At 33.4% G+C, this 18720-nt stretch overlaps 1 protein-coding gene across 1 annotated transcript; it reads left to right on the plus strand.

Moving 5' to 3' along the window:
- Positions 1 to 14402: 14402 nt before the first annotated feature.
- LOC129227358 (gastrula zinc finger protein XlCGF8.2DB-like) lies at positions 14403 to 16869 on the plus strand. The gene has a single exon (XM_054861904.1). It carries the CDS (start codon positions 14477 to 14479, stop codon positions 15608 to 15610), a length of 1134 nt encoding a protein of 377 aa, XP_054717879.1. The 5' UTR covers positions 14403 to 14476; the 3' UTR covers positions 15611 to 16869.
- The last annotated feature ends 1851 nt before the right edge of the window (positions 16870 to 18720 follow it).

Below are 18720 nucleotides of genomic sequence, written 5' to 3' on the forward strand. Positions count from 1 at the left end.
ATTTAATTTGTTAATGGAATATTGCATTGTTATCGGGTCTGAGGTCGCATTTCAAATGAAACCAAGTAGGTAAAAATTGATTTGCAAGATTTGAACAAGAGAATAAATGTACAAAGATTGTCAGTTAATAGTAGGAATTGAAAAATGAAAAGCTTTGTGCAAGCCTATTTTGGATAGTAAATTACTCTTTGGTTGTTTGTAAGTGTCATTGTCCAGAATTGTCTAGGCGCCTTTTCTCCTTTTTTTTTTTTTTTTTTTGAATTTTATGCACCTTTATTTGACCTTAAGAGAGAGATGAAATGAATAACATGAGCTGTAAGAAAAGATATTTGTTGTTGTCTTTTTCCATAATACTCTTTGTAACATGCAAATTAATGTGTACTTTATAGATGATTGAATATTGTAGTTAAAACAAAATGCAGTCAAACTTGGTCAGAACAAGGATGAAAAGAAGGAGACAATTTGCTTATTAAAGCTGAGTACTTGTTTTACTTAGATTACTGTAATGACTTTTTTAAATGACATCATAGTAATGCCATTTTTTAAAGACTGCAGTAGGGGCTACTGCAGTCATTAAAAAACTGCGTGAAATTAAATTTCCTCGCGTTAAATTATGTACTATATAACTCATTTCTATGTAGTCTTTTAAATGCTATTTTAAACAGTATATTGATACTTCTGATATATCCGCCCAATGGCTTATGGGAAGGATTGTAGCCTAAATATCGTTATGACGGTATTAAATATGTATCTTTCAGCGTTATAACTTCAACATCTTTCACTGTTATTTAAATACATTATTCATCGTCTACTCTAGACCTGTTTGTGATTGTTGCCTTTATTTATTTCAGTTTCTTTCGTTTTTTAAGCTTTAAAACATTAATTAGATGAATTAAAGTTGTAATGAATTTCGTTTCTTGAATAAAGTGCACTTTGTTAATGTAAATGTGTGGAAATAAAAACCTTCGTAAAAAAAACCATTGTTTTGAGTGCTTTTTATGCATAAAACATGGAAATGCTTGGGATCTAAATCCAAAGAATTCTTTAACTTAATTTTTCATTTGTCGTCAGATCATGTGATATTATGTTTTAAGCAATGATATTCACAGTTCAATATATAGAAGACGCTGCAGTCTCTGGCTAATGATAGTTAAAAGAGGTAAAACTAAGACTGACCCACTTTGTCGAATATGAATATGTCCATGAGACATCTGCCGTGTATGCAGAAAATTTAAATGTTTTACTCTTTGGCAACTTTTTCAAATCACTTCAAAGGGCCGTTTTCAAGCTCTAGAACTGTGAATTAAAACTTGCCTTTACTTTATCATTTAGCTCTACAGGATATTGTTTTGAATGAAATGATTTAAGGGTCATTCTGTATAAAATCAACAAATTTTCAGAAATTTTCGTGCCGCACCATTTTTGATTTTGATGAAATTTGGTAGTTATTCTGTACCCCCAAAGTGTTAATTTTTTTCCCTGGAAAAATTTTATTCCTGAGATATAGCTACTTTTTTTGCTCCACGGATGAGTAAAATTTGGTATTTTTGATCCTTTTTCAAAAAGCTCTTGTAAATTTATTTAAATTTGTAAAAAGATCAAACACGTCTTATTTTAAAAATGAACTTTTATTTGCATAAAAAGAAAAGATTTAAGTTAAGCCTAATCAGAAATTTTCGGTTGTCAAATGGTTGATAAAGTGCCGTTTTCGTCATTTTGAGCCTAAAAAAGTCGATCAGGGACTTTCTTTAGGAAGCTATTTTATTTTTCCTGTTATACATTAGAACCTCTCAATAAGGGACACTAATGGGACCAGACATTTTGTCCCTTAAATAGAGGTGTCCCTTCTTCGGAGGTATATTAGTCGGTGTATGCAGTGCGGCAACTCAGTATAATTTTTTTAATGAACTTAAACTGTTAATGGTTACGATTAAGGGGTCACAGTACCTTTCAAACATTTTTTTTCTAATTTAAGTAAATTTTATATTTTTTTGAAACCATAACATGCATATTTATTTCGTAATCAATAATTTATTTTCAAATTTGATAAATATTGCCTACCTTTTTTAAAAATTGAGGAAAATTTCAATTTTTTAAAATCCTTAAGGCTTTTTTATTTTTGCACTAATTTAAAAAAAGTTTTTTGCTAAACGATCACTATAATCATCTCTAAAAATCTGTGCATTCATTTGCTTATTAGTTTATTAGAAAATTTTTTGTGATTAATTACGTAAAAAATCAAAGTTTTTTTCAAAATAATTTGGTTTTTAAAGGTTTAACATGCTATAAACATTTGAGTAATTTATAAAATGCTTATTCAATGCACAGTTTTGTCAAATATGTTATCCCAATTGCAAAAAGTATTACTTTAAAGCTGTATCTTTAATAGAAAAAAATCCTTAGGGATTCTAATGACATGAAAACACACACAAAAAGAAAGAAAAGAAAAAAAAAACATCATCGAGAAGAAGCAATTTGAAGTTTTTCTTTTGCATAAGAACACATAGCGAGCATGGCCTAAAACCACTCATAACGTTTTAAATATTTGAACTAAAGCAATGAAACTTTTCCAGTGTGTTCAGAATAGTTTTTAGTTTTGAAATAAGCAATAAAATTTTTTTTTGATCGTTTCATCATTTTTGAGGTACTGTAACCCCTTAATTACTTTACATTTTTCATACACAACTAAATAAAATTCTCACTTAATATTTTTTTTTTTTAAGTTTTTATTATTTTATGAATTATAAATGAGACAAAAATTTGGCAGCATAAAGCAATTAGTTTGAAGTAATTCTTTGCATGGATTTGCTTCATGTCACGTAATTTACAATGCAAGACATTGTGAATTACAATTAGTGTTCACATTTCAATTATTATATAAAAAGCTAGTCAGTAGTTTCTGCCCTTTTCTTTGCCCCTGAGTCTACTTGAATAAATATCTTAATGGGAAAATCGTGCATGTAACTTTCTGCAAGACTTTTACAATATATGCTTGTTTCTATAACTAATGTTAATGGTCAACTCTCCTCAAAATTAGTTTTTACAGGTAAGTGAAACTTGGAATTCCAGTAAATTCACTCTTTCTTATGCACTTGTACATAATTTTCTGTATTTTTTTTCTTTGTGACTGTCCCTTAAATAGAGTGTCCCTTAATTAGAGGCAAATACATGGAGGTTCCTATTCAAAGGGACTGGGACCTGAAAAAATGTCCCTTAAATAGAGGTGTCCCTTAAGGGAGGTTCTACTGTAGTTAGTTATGCACACTAAAATCACAGAAAAATATTGGTTGATACCTTCATGACGAAAAAATGGCTTAAACTTAAGAAAAATGGGCTTTTTCACTCCTCAAAAACGGGATCTTTGTTAGGTGATAAAAATTTGAAAATGCTACAGTAAGAAGCCGTTACATTGCCCTTCAAAACAAAACAAAAACTGACTTGTTTTTTTTTTTTTTTTTTTTTTTTTATAGGTGTAGAAGAGATATAAACCTTTAAATAAAACATGTTTAGTAAGTATAGTTACTAAAAATTGAAAGGTATTTGTTGTTTAAAATTACATTTTGTGGCCGTGGTAGCCTGATCGGTAAGGCATTGGACTCTGGACCGGAGGGCCTCGGGTTCGATCCTCGCTGGTCGAAGACCCACCGTCGTCATTAAAGGGGACTGGGCGACGTTAAATATGCTCGTGGTCTCAATGTCCTCCAAGTGAAACGATACCTCTGGGGGTGCTAGTACTAGGTAGCTATTAGCTCCTGGACTAGTTCAAAATTCTCACTAACTGTTCGATCCGGTGATGGTGCTGCCATCTATCGGTATATAAAATAATGGAGGCAAGGCACTTAGTATGCAGTCCTCGACATAAATACAGTTGAAGTCAGTTGTGACTCTTGAATAGAATAGAAAATTACATTTTGCAATTGTATTTCAATGAAACATGGTTATAGGGTATTTTTTAAGGTATTTATCCAGTCTACTTGGCCTCCTTTAAGTAATGTGCAAAAGTTGTTATTGAATTACTTTAAAGGCTTATATCTTTTCTACGCCTAAGAAAAACTAAGACAGTTTTTGTTTTCTTTTAGGGCAATGTACCGGATTCTTACCCTAGCATTTTCAAATTTTTATCACCTACCCCACAGGTCGCCTTTAGGGAGTGAAAAAACCCATTTTTGAGCAATCACATTGTGTATTGCTCTCATTTGACAGTTTAAAATTCCTATGATTTTATTTTCCCCCGCCTTCCTCTGCAGCACCACCGTGGACCGGCTCCTCACGATGCAGCTCCTCTAGCGAAAACCGTCTACAGGTTGCGTCCATATCCTGCACGTACACACACCTAGACAAACACTCATGCCTGCACACAGACGCAAACGCTTACATACACACACACACACACACACACACACACACACACACACACACACACACACACACACACACTCGTGACTGCGAAAAACATAATTTGAATTCCAGATGTTTCTTAAGTTTAAGCATTTTTTTCATAATGAAGGACTGCCAGTATCAGCTTTTTTTTTCTGCACTTCTAGTATGCACAATCAACTGCAACAATAAAGAAAATTAGTTTCCTACAGTAATGACGAAAACGTCCAAATTAGAAATTTTTCTTTGTCAAATCGTGGTTGAAAAAGTGTCGTTTTAAAGTGCCAGCGAAATGAGATCATGCCCAGTGTATAAATTCATTACGTTGCCGCCCTATAGCCTCTTATTAGCACTCAATCTTCCTGTCTGGCCACGGAGGGCGTATCTGGGATCACGTGTAACTAAAAGGAGAGACCTAGTACATATATCTCTTCCAAGATATTCTTTCGTAATTGTGCTTACTGTAATGTAATGTAATGAATAAAGGATTTGAGCAGAAATAATGGAAAATATAAGAATTTAATTTGTGTTGTGGAAATTTCGGTATTCTCTTTTAGAATAGCAGTCTGAAGTAATAAATGGAGTATTGTAAAGTGCTGCCGAACTGATGCTGCTCCTGCTCTTCTAAAGCAGTAAGTTATAGTCAATTTTTTGCTTTCGTGGCGCGTTTTTAGACTGTCGATGGAGTAGTGATGCAATTGAAATTAGATTTCTAACGCATTTGTTAGCTGTTAAGGTAGAAATAGTTAAAATGTTCAATCAAATTATATTTATCTGTTCAGTAATTTCTTTTATTCGCGAATTTGTGTTTGAAGATATCGAAATATATCTAGAGCTAGGGTCTCCATGCTTTTCTGCCAAAGGGCCATAGTTGAAATTTTCTCGAGACTCGCGGGCCAATAACCACCTCCCCAGATACTCCAGAGGATCCCACAGCTCATCATACAAATCAACATAGAATTTAAAATCAAGTTTGAAGTTTTATTTTGAATTAGTTCTTACCCGGCAGATGTCAGAAAAATTAACATGGGTAGTAAAACAATTTTCTCTACCAGCATCAGAACCAACTTTCATTAATCTCTGTTTTAAAACATTTAATAATCAAAATTTGATTCAAATAGGTTTAGTTCAGTAGCTTCCAATTCCATGACATGAAAATTTTATACACTATTCATCATTAGTTATTATTTGTAAAAAGAATGCCATTTAGCATCTGCTAGAAACATTTTATATAACCACATTAATCCTGTATTGCCTTAAAATATTCTTCAAAATCTTTTTTCCGCAGGGAAGAATAAGAAGAACTGGGACAGCGCTGCACTCATGCCGAAATGAAAAGTGAAAAATGATTTCCAGCTCGACCAGTAGAGGTAGGAGGTTTAACCTCTTGCTGCTACATTTACTGGACAAACTGGAAAAGCTTTTTCAAATTTTATTTCGGACTGAATGCGCCCTTGCCAGGGTTTGCCAATCTATATCAGTTGATATATATATCATAATACAGTTGGACCTCCATATATCGAAGTAGCAAATTGCCGGAAAAAAATTCGATATATAGAAATTTCGATTTATAGAAACAATCTTATTTTATCGTACAAACCTCCTAAAACATTAAAATTAAAGCTAATTTTCCTGCATGAAACCCAATTTCTAATTTATACGAGCATCGGATTCAACGAAAGTTAATAACTGAAAAATTAACAGAAATTACATTTTTGTGCCTTCATACATCTTCATTCTTCGGCAGTTCAACTTGATTCGCAACATGAGAGGATTTTCGTTCTGACAATGTAATCGAGAGACAAGTAAAAAATCAATCTACTTAACTTGAATGATTTTTACTGAAGCTAAAAAGACTAGGAATGATACTCAACAGACAAAAGGGATAGCTTGAAACTGATTTTACAGTGTTACTGGTGACAACTAAGATTTGAAATGAACTCGAGGGAATAAAGAACTCCGGAACAACGACCTATCTATACTCACCCCTCAACCTCAGATTCCTTATGAGTTTCATAGCAACCTTTAGTGAACATAATGTTCTCCCCCAACCTTCATTTTTCATCAGATAAACAGTCTAAAGCGGAAAAAAACTTTGAATATCTCGAAAAATAATTTCGATATATCGAGATTTTTTCGATATATAGAAACAGTTTTTCTATGTAATGAACATTGAAATTTGCTGCGATTTCGATACATAGAAAATTTCGATATGTGGAAGATCGATATATGGAGGCTCGACTGTATATACCCATATATGTATCCGATATTTATTTTGAAAATATCATGATATTTTGATATTTTTGATACTTATTTTTTCAACTATGGTATTTTCAATATAAAAATTATATTAATCATGGTAATACTGTTGATTTTTTATTAAAAAGAAAAGTTGCGTACAAAATTTTATGATGTATAAATACATCATTACTAAAACAAAGTAATATAATAAAAAAAGTTACGTACTATATTTTATGATGTATAAATACATCATTACTATAACAAAGTAATATATAATATTCCTTCATTTAGTTGCATTTTATATTCATAAAATTTTTAGTAATGTAACAATTTTAATTCATATTAAAAGTGCCTAGTTAAATGTTAAATGTTGGTTAGAAAAAAAAGAAAATCTTTAATTACTGTGCACCTACTAATGCATATTTTTTATTTCTGAATCATATAACTGTAAAAGTAGCTAATAGACGAAAAATGAGTAAAACAAATAATGCTAAATTAACTCTATTAAAATTGATAAAAGTATAAATGAAATGTTAGGTATAAATAATAAAAGAAACTTTAATTTTAAGTCTACAAATTGTAATAATAAAATAAGAAAATAAAAAGTGATTTGTGGATGCATTTATTATTTTGAAGACTTTAGCATGTGCCGATTGAAAATATTGGATATATATCAAAATATCCGATATTTTCAATATTTTTGAAAATATCATGATATTTTCGAACCCTCACCCTCACCCATTCCTCTCGACTCTCCCTTTGTATCTTTTCAACGATTAAAATTATTCATTGAAGGGTTTTATCGTCCTTCATTTCATAAAACAAAGAGCAAAAAAATGCAATGATTTTTTTTAAACATTGAATAAAGCGGCTTGTTCAACTCTGATAGAATTGAATATGATCAATTGTGTCTTACAATACCACAGCCAGAATTTTCCGTTACCCCATCTAGAATTAAAACTAGAATTTGATCGAATCGATTGCAGTTGAGTGGAATATGCTCTTTAGATAGAATACAGGAACAGAATTACACGATTTTACTAAACATTTAAACGATTAATTGCCTTTTTCTTAATATGTGCAAAAATAAGAAACTAACAAAATTTAAGTACATAAGAAATTCTGACAGTGTAATTAAACATAGTTAGCAATTATGGCTCTGTTTCATTGAGCTAAAAACTGGATTTTGTACGCTTGCAGACCATTTTTTGTCTGTGGACCATAGTTTGGAGACCCCTGATCTGGAGATATTGTGTATGAATTACTGAATCATGTGGATTGTTACAACAAGAATAAAGGAAATGCTGGGGTAGAGAATCGAGAGAGTTGGGCATCTGCAGGATTTTTTTTTTTTTGTAGGCTGGGTGGATACGTCAAACTTTCAAGCAAAACCCGGAGGACTTGCGAGATCTCGCCAATAATTCCAATACTTGTGATCAGGGTTGCCAGACGTTCCGGATTTCAAGGGACAGTCCCGTATTTTGTAAAGTACTCCCGCGTCCCGGGGAACTTCCATACGGGACGGCTAAAGTCCCGTATTCTGGCTAATAACAATATTTTACAGAAATAGACGTTTTTTGAGGGGAAAAAATTGAAATAAAGAGCAATAAGAAAATCATGTGGCAGCAAACGCAAAAATTAGTTCTGTTTTAATTTGGTTTTTGTTTAGGCGGCAGACCGTGAGGAGCAGAATGATTGCTTTGGCGCATCGACTAATGTAAATAAAATATATCTCTGCGCATGCACTGTCAAGCGCAATAAAAAGGATTTTTGTACTTTGATCCGCGACATTTTGTAAGGTTTAATGCTTTGTTACGATTGAATTTCTCAGATTTATCAAGAAGAGACGTTTTACATCGGAAAGCACACCTTAAAAATACGCCATATCCAGCAATTGCCCTCAATTTCAAAAATATCCCCCCCCCCCTTCACTTCTAGAAGCCTGTCCCGTATTTACCGTTCTAAAATCTGGCAACCCTGCTTGTGATATTAGTACTGATAGCGACAGGGTTGGCCAGATTGGACCCAATTGGGTTGGACCCAATGGGTTTTTTTGAAAAAACCCATTTAAAAAAACCCATTATTTAACCCACTTTTGGGTTTTTTTAAATTTTCTGAGAAGTTCTTTAAAACAATAATTAATTTAAATACTTTCACAATTTAAACTTCTTTTTTATTTGTTCTTCACGACAGACAATGGACATAAAAAAAGAATTTTGACTTTAATAGTATTTTGTAACTCTTAACGGCATTAAAAAAATACTTCAAAGATTTTAAATAAATATATTTAACTTTTTCTTTAACTGGTCAATAAATAACTCAAATTTTCTGGACTAAGTCCTGTCACGTTTGATTTTCTCGATATTTGTAGATTGTACAGAAGAAACTACGCTAGCTATAAGTCTTTCATGTGAATTATTTTCTGCAAACCAACATGTCACAAATCTCAAATAAACAACGTATATGTTTTTAGAAATTAACAGGTTTTTCAAACGGTCGAACAGAAAACAGAATAGGATGTACAATACTTTCATTATCTTACAAAAAGTTTAATATTTCTTACTCTGTACACAGAAATAGAAACAGTCAACATAAAGTTCAAAGAAATGTCTTGATTAAGCTGAATTCAGTAAAAAGAGATTTAAACTACTTTGACGTTCTACAGTAGTTTTGCATAACAAAATGAAATACAATAAAGTAAAATGCAAAAAAAAAAAAAAAATGTAGTAATTGAAAACGAACAATAGATTTTATCTCTTGAGAAGTAACTTTGCCCTAACTGTTGGTAATCATGGAAACTAAAAAATCTTAAACTTCACCATTCTTAGGTTTTGTTGTCTTTTTTACTTTTCTTCAGAAAACGCTGAATTTTCCAGCTTTTTTTGCTCCAACAAAATTTTTGTGCTTTGTCCATATACTTACGCTACAATATGCTACAAGCGCCCCATTTTCCCTAAAAAAAAGACAAAAAAACCCACATTTCTTTTGAAAAACCCAGCTTTAGTTGGGTTTTTTTGGGTTTTATTTAAAAAAAACCAAAAAAACCCTGGGTCCATGGGCTTTTTTTAAAAAACCCGGGTTTTTGCCAACCCTGGATAGCGATAAACCTAAAATAACTCTTCCTCTCTTGCTATTATTCTTGTCTGAAAACGAACGATATAAATGATTGACATCTTTTAAGTGAGAAAATCAAAGTGTTCTATTTGTTTTAGAACATTTGCAAAATCCAACTGTACAGTAGAACCTTGTTTATCCAAATATTCCAGACCAGAGAGAAAGTTTTAGCTTTAAAAAAAATACTCTCGTAAAGAACTTTGTATTACGATAGCAAGAATGGCTGTACACTTTATACAATATATTTCTTTTTAATTTTTATCTAATGATGATAAAACAGCCCCCCCCCCCCAAAAAAAAAGCAAGGGCGTACCCCTCCCTTCCCAGAACAAGGTCTCCACCCGAATAAAGGGAATAAAGGGGAAAATAATCCTTAAAGCCCCCCCCCCCTCATCTAAAAATTCCAATGCCACTGTCTGAACCCTAGGTGGGCACCCCCAGATAAAACATTTTCCTACCCATGGTTCAATCTTTCGCCACACGTGTTTGCAACAAGATAGTAGACCAGTTCTTGGTTAAGAAATGAAGTAAAAATTTTTGATATTTTTTAATTGATTGTAAATAATTCTTTGTAACTTTGATACTAAACATGGTTTTTCATCATTATCTTCAGCAAGTTTACTCAGTTAAGTATTTGTTTTGCTTTTTATCCATACTTCTCGTATTATCCGGATTACCTTCAACCCCAGTTAGTCTGGATGAGCAAGTTTCTTTGGCTTGTTTCTTTCTTTTATATAAATACTAGTGGTACCTGCACGGCTTTGCCCGTAGAAGAAAATTAAAAGGTCTTTTAATTCGCCTGTATATACAAACAATGTATGGTGAATTTCTCGCCAATTGGCTTGCCCATGTTACGGTTCTACGTTATGGTAACTTGATAATTTACTCGTCCGTCTTATGATAATTTTACTTGCGGAAAATGTTCTTAAAATTGGAATAGAAAAGAACAAAATCGAATTTTCAAAAATCGCTTCGAGATGCACATCCCCATGCTACAAACTAGCTTTGTGCCATATTTCATGAAAATTAGCTGAACGGTCTAGGTGCTGTGTGCATCACAGAGCTCCTGACAGAGAGAGATCCAGACAGACAGAGATCTAGACTTTCAGCTTTATTATTAGTAAAGATAAAGAAATATTTTACTGGTAAACCACTTTTGTATTTATATTTTACTATTATTGTCATTACTTTTTCCCTTGGAACTGGAATTTTTTTTTTGGGGGGGGGGGTTAAGTGATTCATCTGTACGTATGCCCTGTACCCGTCAATGCCCATGTCAAGAGCACTTGGTGTTGAGTTCCCTAGAATAAAAATTATTGAAAACATTAATCGTAATATGTAATTCTTTGCTACAAATTGATCAGAAATCACTTGCCGGCTGGTGGAAAAGTCACTTTTGAGCTATAATTGCTTCAAGTACTTGATTTTGTTAAATTTATGCTTTGATAGACAGATTTGAATAGTTATGTATTGATTGATTGATTTATATTCAAATAAATATAGATGATAGATAAGTGTAGATGTGTGATTCATAGATGTAGAGACTATATTACTTTAAAATAACAACTACTTATTGAATTATTTCTAAGGCATGTTAATGCAAGCTTTTTCGATACATTATTAAGGAACTTTACTGGTTAAATATGTGAATAAACATTTTATAAAGGAATGGAGAATTTACATGAATCTTTACTAGTGTTCCCGCTAGGCCAGTTTCGAAGGGCGCAGCGCCCAGATAAATGTACTTGGATAGATTATATGCTGTTGCTGCCAAATTTATTAAAACAGCTGCAGAAGGAGGCTGCTTGTTATAAAAAGGGGCTGTCCAAAAATGATATGAAGCTTTGAGACAGAGTGGGGTTCATGAGATTGCTTGTAACAAGGAGGAGGCAGAAGCATAGGAGGCACTTTCTAAAGCAAAGGGGCCTTGCCCCTGACTTTTCAGTGTTAAAAAGTAATAATCGATTGAAAACTGATGTTTTATAGGGTAGATTCATTTATTTTACGAAAATAAAACTAAAAATTTCAAATAGATAGGCTTTTCTATTCTTATTTCATGAGAATGGAACTTTGAAATCGAAGAGACAAGTCTACGGTGGCCATCCGTTTCGATTTTTGATGCCATATTCCACGTTTTTAAAGTTATCTAATCAATGATATTAAATACCAGATATGTATAGCCCAATTTTGCAAAACAAAATTGCAAAAAAATCAGCTTCAGGGGCCACGGACATTTTTTTGACCCCCCCCCTCACTTTTTTGTGCACCTGCCGCCTATGGGAGGAGGTAACAAAAAGTGGACATCTCGCTTCTTTTGGAACATGTTTATGAAAAATACCGTGAGATATGACAGGGGGCGGCGGTTAAGGTGAAGTGTGACACTTTGTGGTAAAGGGAAAGATGGGGGGGGGGGCAAAAATGTTGGGAAAAGTGACATCATTTAATATGTTCCACCTCAAATGGAAATGGCATGAAATTCAAATTGCGAACTAGCTGGCAGCCGCAGTTGGTTGATGCTAAGAACAATATTACTTCTGAAATAACTCATCCTCCTTTGTTTTTCATTTTTTGCTTCAAACGAACTTTTTGATTCAATTATTTGTTAAGCAGGGTTAGCAACTTAGGAAGTGAAAGGAATAGGGGAGTTACTAGCTAGTTAAGAAACTTTATGAATGTACGTTTAAATTTAAAATAGATTAAATAGTTTGATATAAATGATAAATATGTTATGTGACATTATAATTGTTTTTAAACACTTTTTTTTTAGTATTCATTATCTGAATAAAATAAAAGCAAAAATGTACAGGATTTGGCTGTTATATTTGGCTGTAGTGTCTGTTACAGTTATTCGCCATATTAAGAACTATATGCATTAAAAAAAAGTAACGTCAAAGGAATTGCGGTAGGGAGTCTGGCGTACCTGCGTCCAGGACACCCCATAGCTTTGAAATGTTTTAAAAAATTACTTCGTACCCCGGCTGGTTTGCATCTGGTGTTTTATATTTCAAATTCCGAATTAGTTTTTTTTTCTTGTAATGAATTTTTTTGGCAAAAATTCACATAAATTGCATATTAAAGGGATAAAGGACTTCCCACGCCCCTTTGCTTTGTATGTCGTTCGAAAGAGATTTTTTTCTGAATCAAGTAAAGCTTGTTCCAATTTTCTCAATTAATTAGAACCCCAGATATAAGGGTTTCCATTTTAGCGAAAAGTCCAAGGCTCAACTCAATTTAAACCTAGAGCTAAAGAGAAAAATATATATTACTAGAGATCACGAATTTGAATGCGACTTTTCAAGCGTAAAAAAACTGCCGTTTTGCAATGCTCGAGAGGCCTTTAGTAACTATAGCAATGTAAGTTGGTACAAGTTAGTTTGGAATCCAGGAAAGAAGTTCTCTTCAAAGCACTTTTTTTTTTTAAATATCTCGGTTATGCATATTTCTATCAAGTTCTTTTTGTCTTCGGATGAGAGCACGATTGCTGTATAATTATAAGCCGCTTAATAAAAATTATGATACATAAAAAATATTACATAATATTATATTTATACATTTTTTTAGAGTCCGCCACTTGTTTAGCGTGTAAGACTGATATTTCATTTCATTGTTACTTCGACCCATGACTGATTCTTTTCATTTATTTTCAGAAATCAACGGAACCATATCATAACAAACTTTATTGTGTGTCATGACAGATATCCTGTTGTGGATGAACTTATATTGCCAGTTATTCAGAACTAAAATATTCTTTAGATCGGCAGGCGTTATGAAATGTTCCTGGTATATAGAGGAAAAGAATTAAACACTTATTTTATTTAAGGACATATCAAGAGCGACCGTGCATAAAAACTGAAATTAGCTCGGTTATTGATGTAGATTCAACCATCTTTTTAAAAACGTTTGTGCTTTAAAAATTCTTTTGAAGAATTTAAAAGTCATTATTTTTTTCCATTGTCTCCAATAGTTAATCAAATTTTACTTTTACCAACCGAAGAAGTGATCATTCTTACTTGTGCTTAGAGAAGCATATGAGGGAGAAAAGACATCAATTTCCTCCGTTTTTGGTTGCCATCAGACTTTGTTCTCTGAGAAAACATTTTTGTGACAAAAAAATTATTGAAAAGTGCGGCGAAAACTGGTTCTGTGATTGTTGTTACTGTTGATCATTCTTGCGACTCTTGGTTCAAAGGCACTTTTTCAAGTTTCTTAATCAGACATTACTTAAGAAGACCAAAAAAAAAATTGCATTTCTATTTATTAGAAATTTCTTGTCTTTTCTTCTATAAGTGAAAGCATGTGAATCGTTAATGTACGAAAACATAATCTAATCCGTATGATTACATTTTCTTCGCAGCTGTAGCGGACAATACATTATCCATCTTGCCGAAATTCATTTTTTGTAACACTTGTTTGAAGCAATTATTCTTTGCTATCTGGTTTAGAGATACATACTGGCAAAGGAATTGAAGGATTGTAAATACTGTTCAAAGGCTTTTTATTAGTTTTCTTCAAAGAAAGTTTATGAATTTTCATTTTGAAGATAAGTACATATTTGAATAACCAATTAGTATTCTTGTGAATTTTGTTTCAAAGCACCTTCGGAAGCTTTTATTGAAAGTCATATTGATAATTGTTCCATGACTTATACTGACATTAGAATCTTTCAGAGCATACCGAAATATCTTCTGTGCAAAGACCACAATAGCGTTTCTGTTGTTCCGAGACATTTTCGTATTCTTCCAACATGGCCGGAAGTGAAAAAAATCGTCCTGGGGAAAGTGAAAAATCATACTCATGTGAAGTTTGCTTTAAAACCTTTGCTGGACCTTTTCGTCTAAAAAGCCATGCGAAAACTCATGAAAACCGAAAACGGTACTCGTGTGAGTATTGTCCAAAAGCATATTCTAGTCTTAGATACCTGAAGGAGCATATGAAACTTCACACAATCGAAAAACCGTTCGTGTGTGAACACTGTTCCAAAGCATTCGCTGAAATTTCGATGCTGAAGAAACATAAGAGAGTCCATGCTGGCATAAAACCATATTCCTGTGAACATTGCCCAAAGGCCTTTCATTGGCGTTCAAGCCTGTCCGCACACATGAGACTCCACACTGACGACAAACTACTTAAGTGTGATTACTGTTTTAAGGTATTTTCTTTGCCTGGTAACCTGAAGGCACATATGAGGATCCACACTGGGGAAAAACCCTTTTCATGTGAACACTGCTCCAAAAAGTTCACTCGTGCTTCTACTCTGAGTTTGCATCTCAAAATCCATACGGGCGAAAAACGGGTTTCGTGTGAATATTGCTCCAAGACGTTTCTCCATATCCCAGGTCTGAAGTCGCATATGAAAATCCACACTGGCAGAAAAACCTACTCGTGTCAGTATTGTCCCAAGACCTTTTATGTTCCTTCTACCTTAGCAACGCATGTCAGAAGCCATACGGGTGAAAAACCGTACTCGTGCGAGCACTGTGGCAAGAACTTTACCAGCACTTGTAGCCTAAGGGCACATTTCAGAACCCATACTGGTGAAAAACCATACTCGTGCGAAGTTTGCACGAAAACGTTTTCACAATCTCAACATTTGGCTGCTCACATGAAGCTTCACACTGCCGAAAAGCCACATTGGTGCGAGCATTGTTCAAAGACATTTTCTCGTGCATCTGAACTAGCAACGCATCTCAGAATCCTTAAGGGTGAAAAGCCATACTCATGTGAGTACTGTTCTAAAGACTTTTCTCGTACTTCTTTTCTAAAGGAACACATGAAAAGCCATACTGGCGAAAGACCATTCCCATGTGAAGTTTGCTCAAAATTATTTTCACGCACCGCTCATTTGAAGAGACACATGCGAATTCATGTGGACAAATAAAATGACAGAAACCTGAAGAGAGAGAAAAATAGGTCGCTCGCTGCTGTTTAAAAGCCATGTTCTTGTGCAGTGAGGTAGCCAGAGGGGATAGGAGAGAGTAACGTGCCCCATGAAGCAACAAAATTATATGAACGCACATGCCAGGGGTAAAAACTACACTTTTCGGCATTTAATTTCGAAAAAATTTTATGACCCCCCACCCTCATGCATTTTTCTTTGCTATGTATCGTATATTGGAATGCAGTTGATTTTATACATCGGAACCTAAATAAAATATTTTTTATTAATTTTTATAGGTATATTTTCTTGCTTTTTACGAAATTTAGTTTATTATCTGAGAGAAATGATGAATATTTTAAACGTATTTGGGAGGAGACTGAGGACGTATGCAAAAAACTCTCTTCTGATGTTTTCGAAATTAGACAACCACACCTCCACCGGAAAAGAAAAGTGTCATGAAGTCTTGACGATAGAAATTTCCAATCGGCATTTTTTTCTGCTTCTGCCCAGAAGAGGAATACAAAGTTAATATTTATTACCAAGGATTGGACACTATCCTCTTCAATTTAAGACAGAGATTTTCTGAAAATGATAACAATAAAATGAAAGTTATTTCAGACTTACTTCTCAATTTAAAAGATGCCATAAATGAGTCATCTGGAAATAGCATTGAAAGAATTTTACAAAATGAAATTTGACGTCACCACACAGCTCCGATTTCATCACAATTATGCTAAATTAAACTTCAGCAATCTGTCTCCCACTCTATCAGAGTTTGGGAATTCATTCATGAAGCACAACTTATCTACTAGTATCCCTTCTATTTTGGGGCTGTTTGAAGTGGCGCTGTCATGGCCAATCACCACAGCAAACGCAGAATATTCTTTTTCCCACTCTTAGCTGTCTAAAAACTTTTTTGAGGAGTACTATGGGGCAGGACAGATTGAGCGAACTAGCGTTAATGGCTGCTGAACAGCAGGTTAAAGCACAACTGGTGGAGCCCAACGAACTTGACGATCTGTTAGAAAAATTTGTATCCTCAACTGACAGAAGACTTAATTTCTATTGACATTGAAGGTAATGTAAAACATTTGTTTTTGTAGGAAAAAAAATAATGAGAAAATACCAACATATTTGTAACAAATATTATTATAAAAAAAGCGTAGCACAAACATAATTCGGAAAAACAATGAGCGTTAAATCCACATAGGAGCTCACAGGGGCTGAGCTGGTGTATTTCCTTCCAACTTTAGGCCAATTTTTTTCATTTCAGGCAAAATTTAGGCTATTTATGTATCAAAATTAAAAATAAGTTGTGGGAAATGTAAGGTTCTCTTGCACTTCTTTTAGTAGAATTTAAGCTATGATTACGAGGAGCTACAATTTCATTCATTAATAAGCTTTTCTTAAAATTCTGACGTACGTGTATGCACCATTGTTTTTACAATAACGAAGCTGGTTTGCTTATTAACTACTTTTACGCATTAGCCCAGAAGGAGAATTCAGCCCTATTCGATGCAGGTTTTAAATGCCCCAAAAAATATACTGCGAAATAAATCAACATTAGATAATTTATAAAATGCCAAAAAAAAAAAAAAAAAAGATGCTCAACTTAAAGTTGCAAATATCTGTTACATATGGTTTATATCCGCCAAAAACTGTGAAATATAGTATAAATTATTTGTTTGCAGAAGTTTAAGACTTTTTACTCCTTTTAAAATTTGTTTTTTCCCACCTGAACTAAGAAATAGTCCTTTCTCGACACGCTGTTTCAGCTACTGGGTGCATTTATTTTTTATGTGTCTTTACTAATTCAATTATTTAAATGTGATCAAGTACAATTGCATGGAAAGAGTTTATCTCACTACATAAACACAATGTTCCCTTTGAATCAGAATTGAAGTACTACATAACAGTGGCGTAGCAGGAAATTTCTCAACCGGGGGTGTGCAGCATAAAAACAGCCAATGCTAATACTTGGAAATGTAAATAGAAGCAGTCATAATTTGATATTAATTTCACATAGACAATCATATATGGAATTGATTAAATGAGTATTTTAAACAGAAGGAAATAACTTTCATTCTTGTTTACTTTTGAGTTTCAACGAAATGGTCCGAAAGCAAGTACTACCCCCTTTCTTATGCCACTGCTACATAGCATTTTTTTTTATAAATTCAACCTGAAAACATCGAGTGCTGCAGTGACAATAAAATTCCTTACTTTCATAACCGTACTTTATACGTAATATTTTTCAAAAGAATGATAACACGCTGTATTTCCTATTTAGGGGGATTAAAACAAGCTATCAGTAATTAATGAATTCCTAAAATAGCAACGACTCGCTCGAGGCTGTTGTACCACTGAAGAAGAAGAACAGGAACAATCAACATGAATTGTGAAATGATGTTGTTCTAACCTTTTAACAGGATTGTTTATTTAAATTGGTAATTTAAAAATGTTTAGTTAATCTAAAAACATATACATCTTACTACTATTATATATGCGAATGTTTGTCTGTATGGATGAATGTTTCTTACTTTTTCACGCAAAAACTACTGAATGGATTTTAATGAAACTTTACAATAATATAGCTTACACATCAGAATAACACATAGGGTAGTTTTCGTCCCGTTATGTGGGACAAACCCCCCATAGGGGGCAATAAAACCCGATTTTCATATAAATTCTCTAATATGGGGGTGAAAAAATACTTGCACATATCAACATTACATGTCAATCGAAAGCTCTGATTTTTCTGCTGAAGATGGCACGCGTTTGAAATTTCTAAGTAGAATAAAAAACAAATTATAATCTTTTTAGTTCCATGTTCGAAGGCTTTCCTCAACTCAATACAGTATTTAGTGTATCATCTCAACTCCCCGCCGGTAGCTACAATAAATTGTTGTATCTTACTACTATTATATATGCGAAAGTTTGTCTGTATGGATGTATGGATGGATGTTTGTTACTCTTTCACGCAAAAACTACTGAACGGATTTTGATGAAACTTTACAATAATATAGCTTATGCATCAGAATAACACATACTGTAATTTTCGTCCCGTTATGGGGGGCAAAACCCCCTTAGGGGGGCAATAAAACACAATT

Source organism: Uloborus diversus, chromosome 8, assembly GCF_026930045.1.
Source record: "Uloborus diversus isolate 005 chromosome 8, Udiv.v.3.1, whole genome shotgun sequence".
Taxonomy (NCBI): Eukaryota; Metazoa; Arthropoda; class Arachnida; order Araneae; family Uloboridae; genus Uloborus; species Uloborus diversus.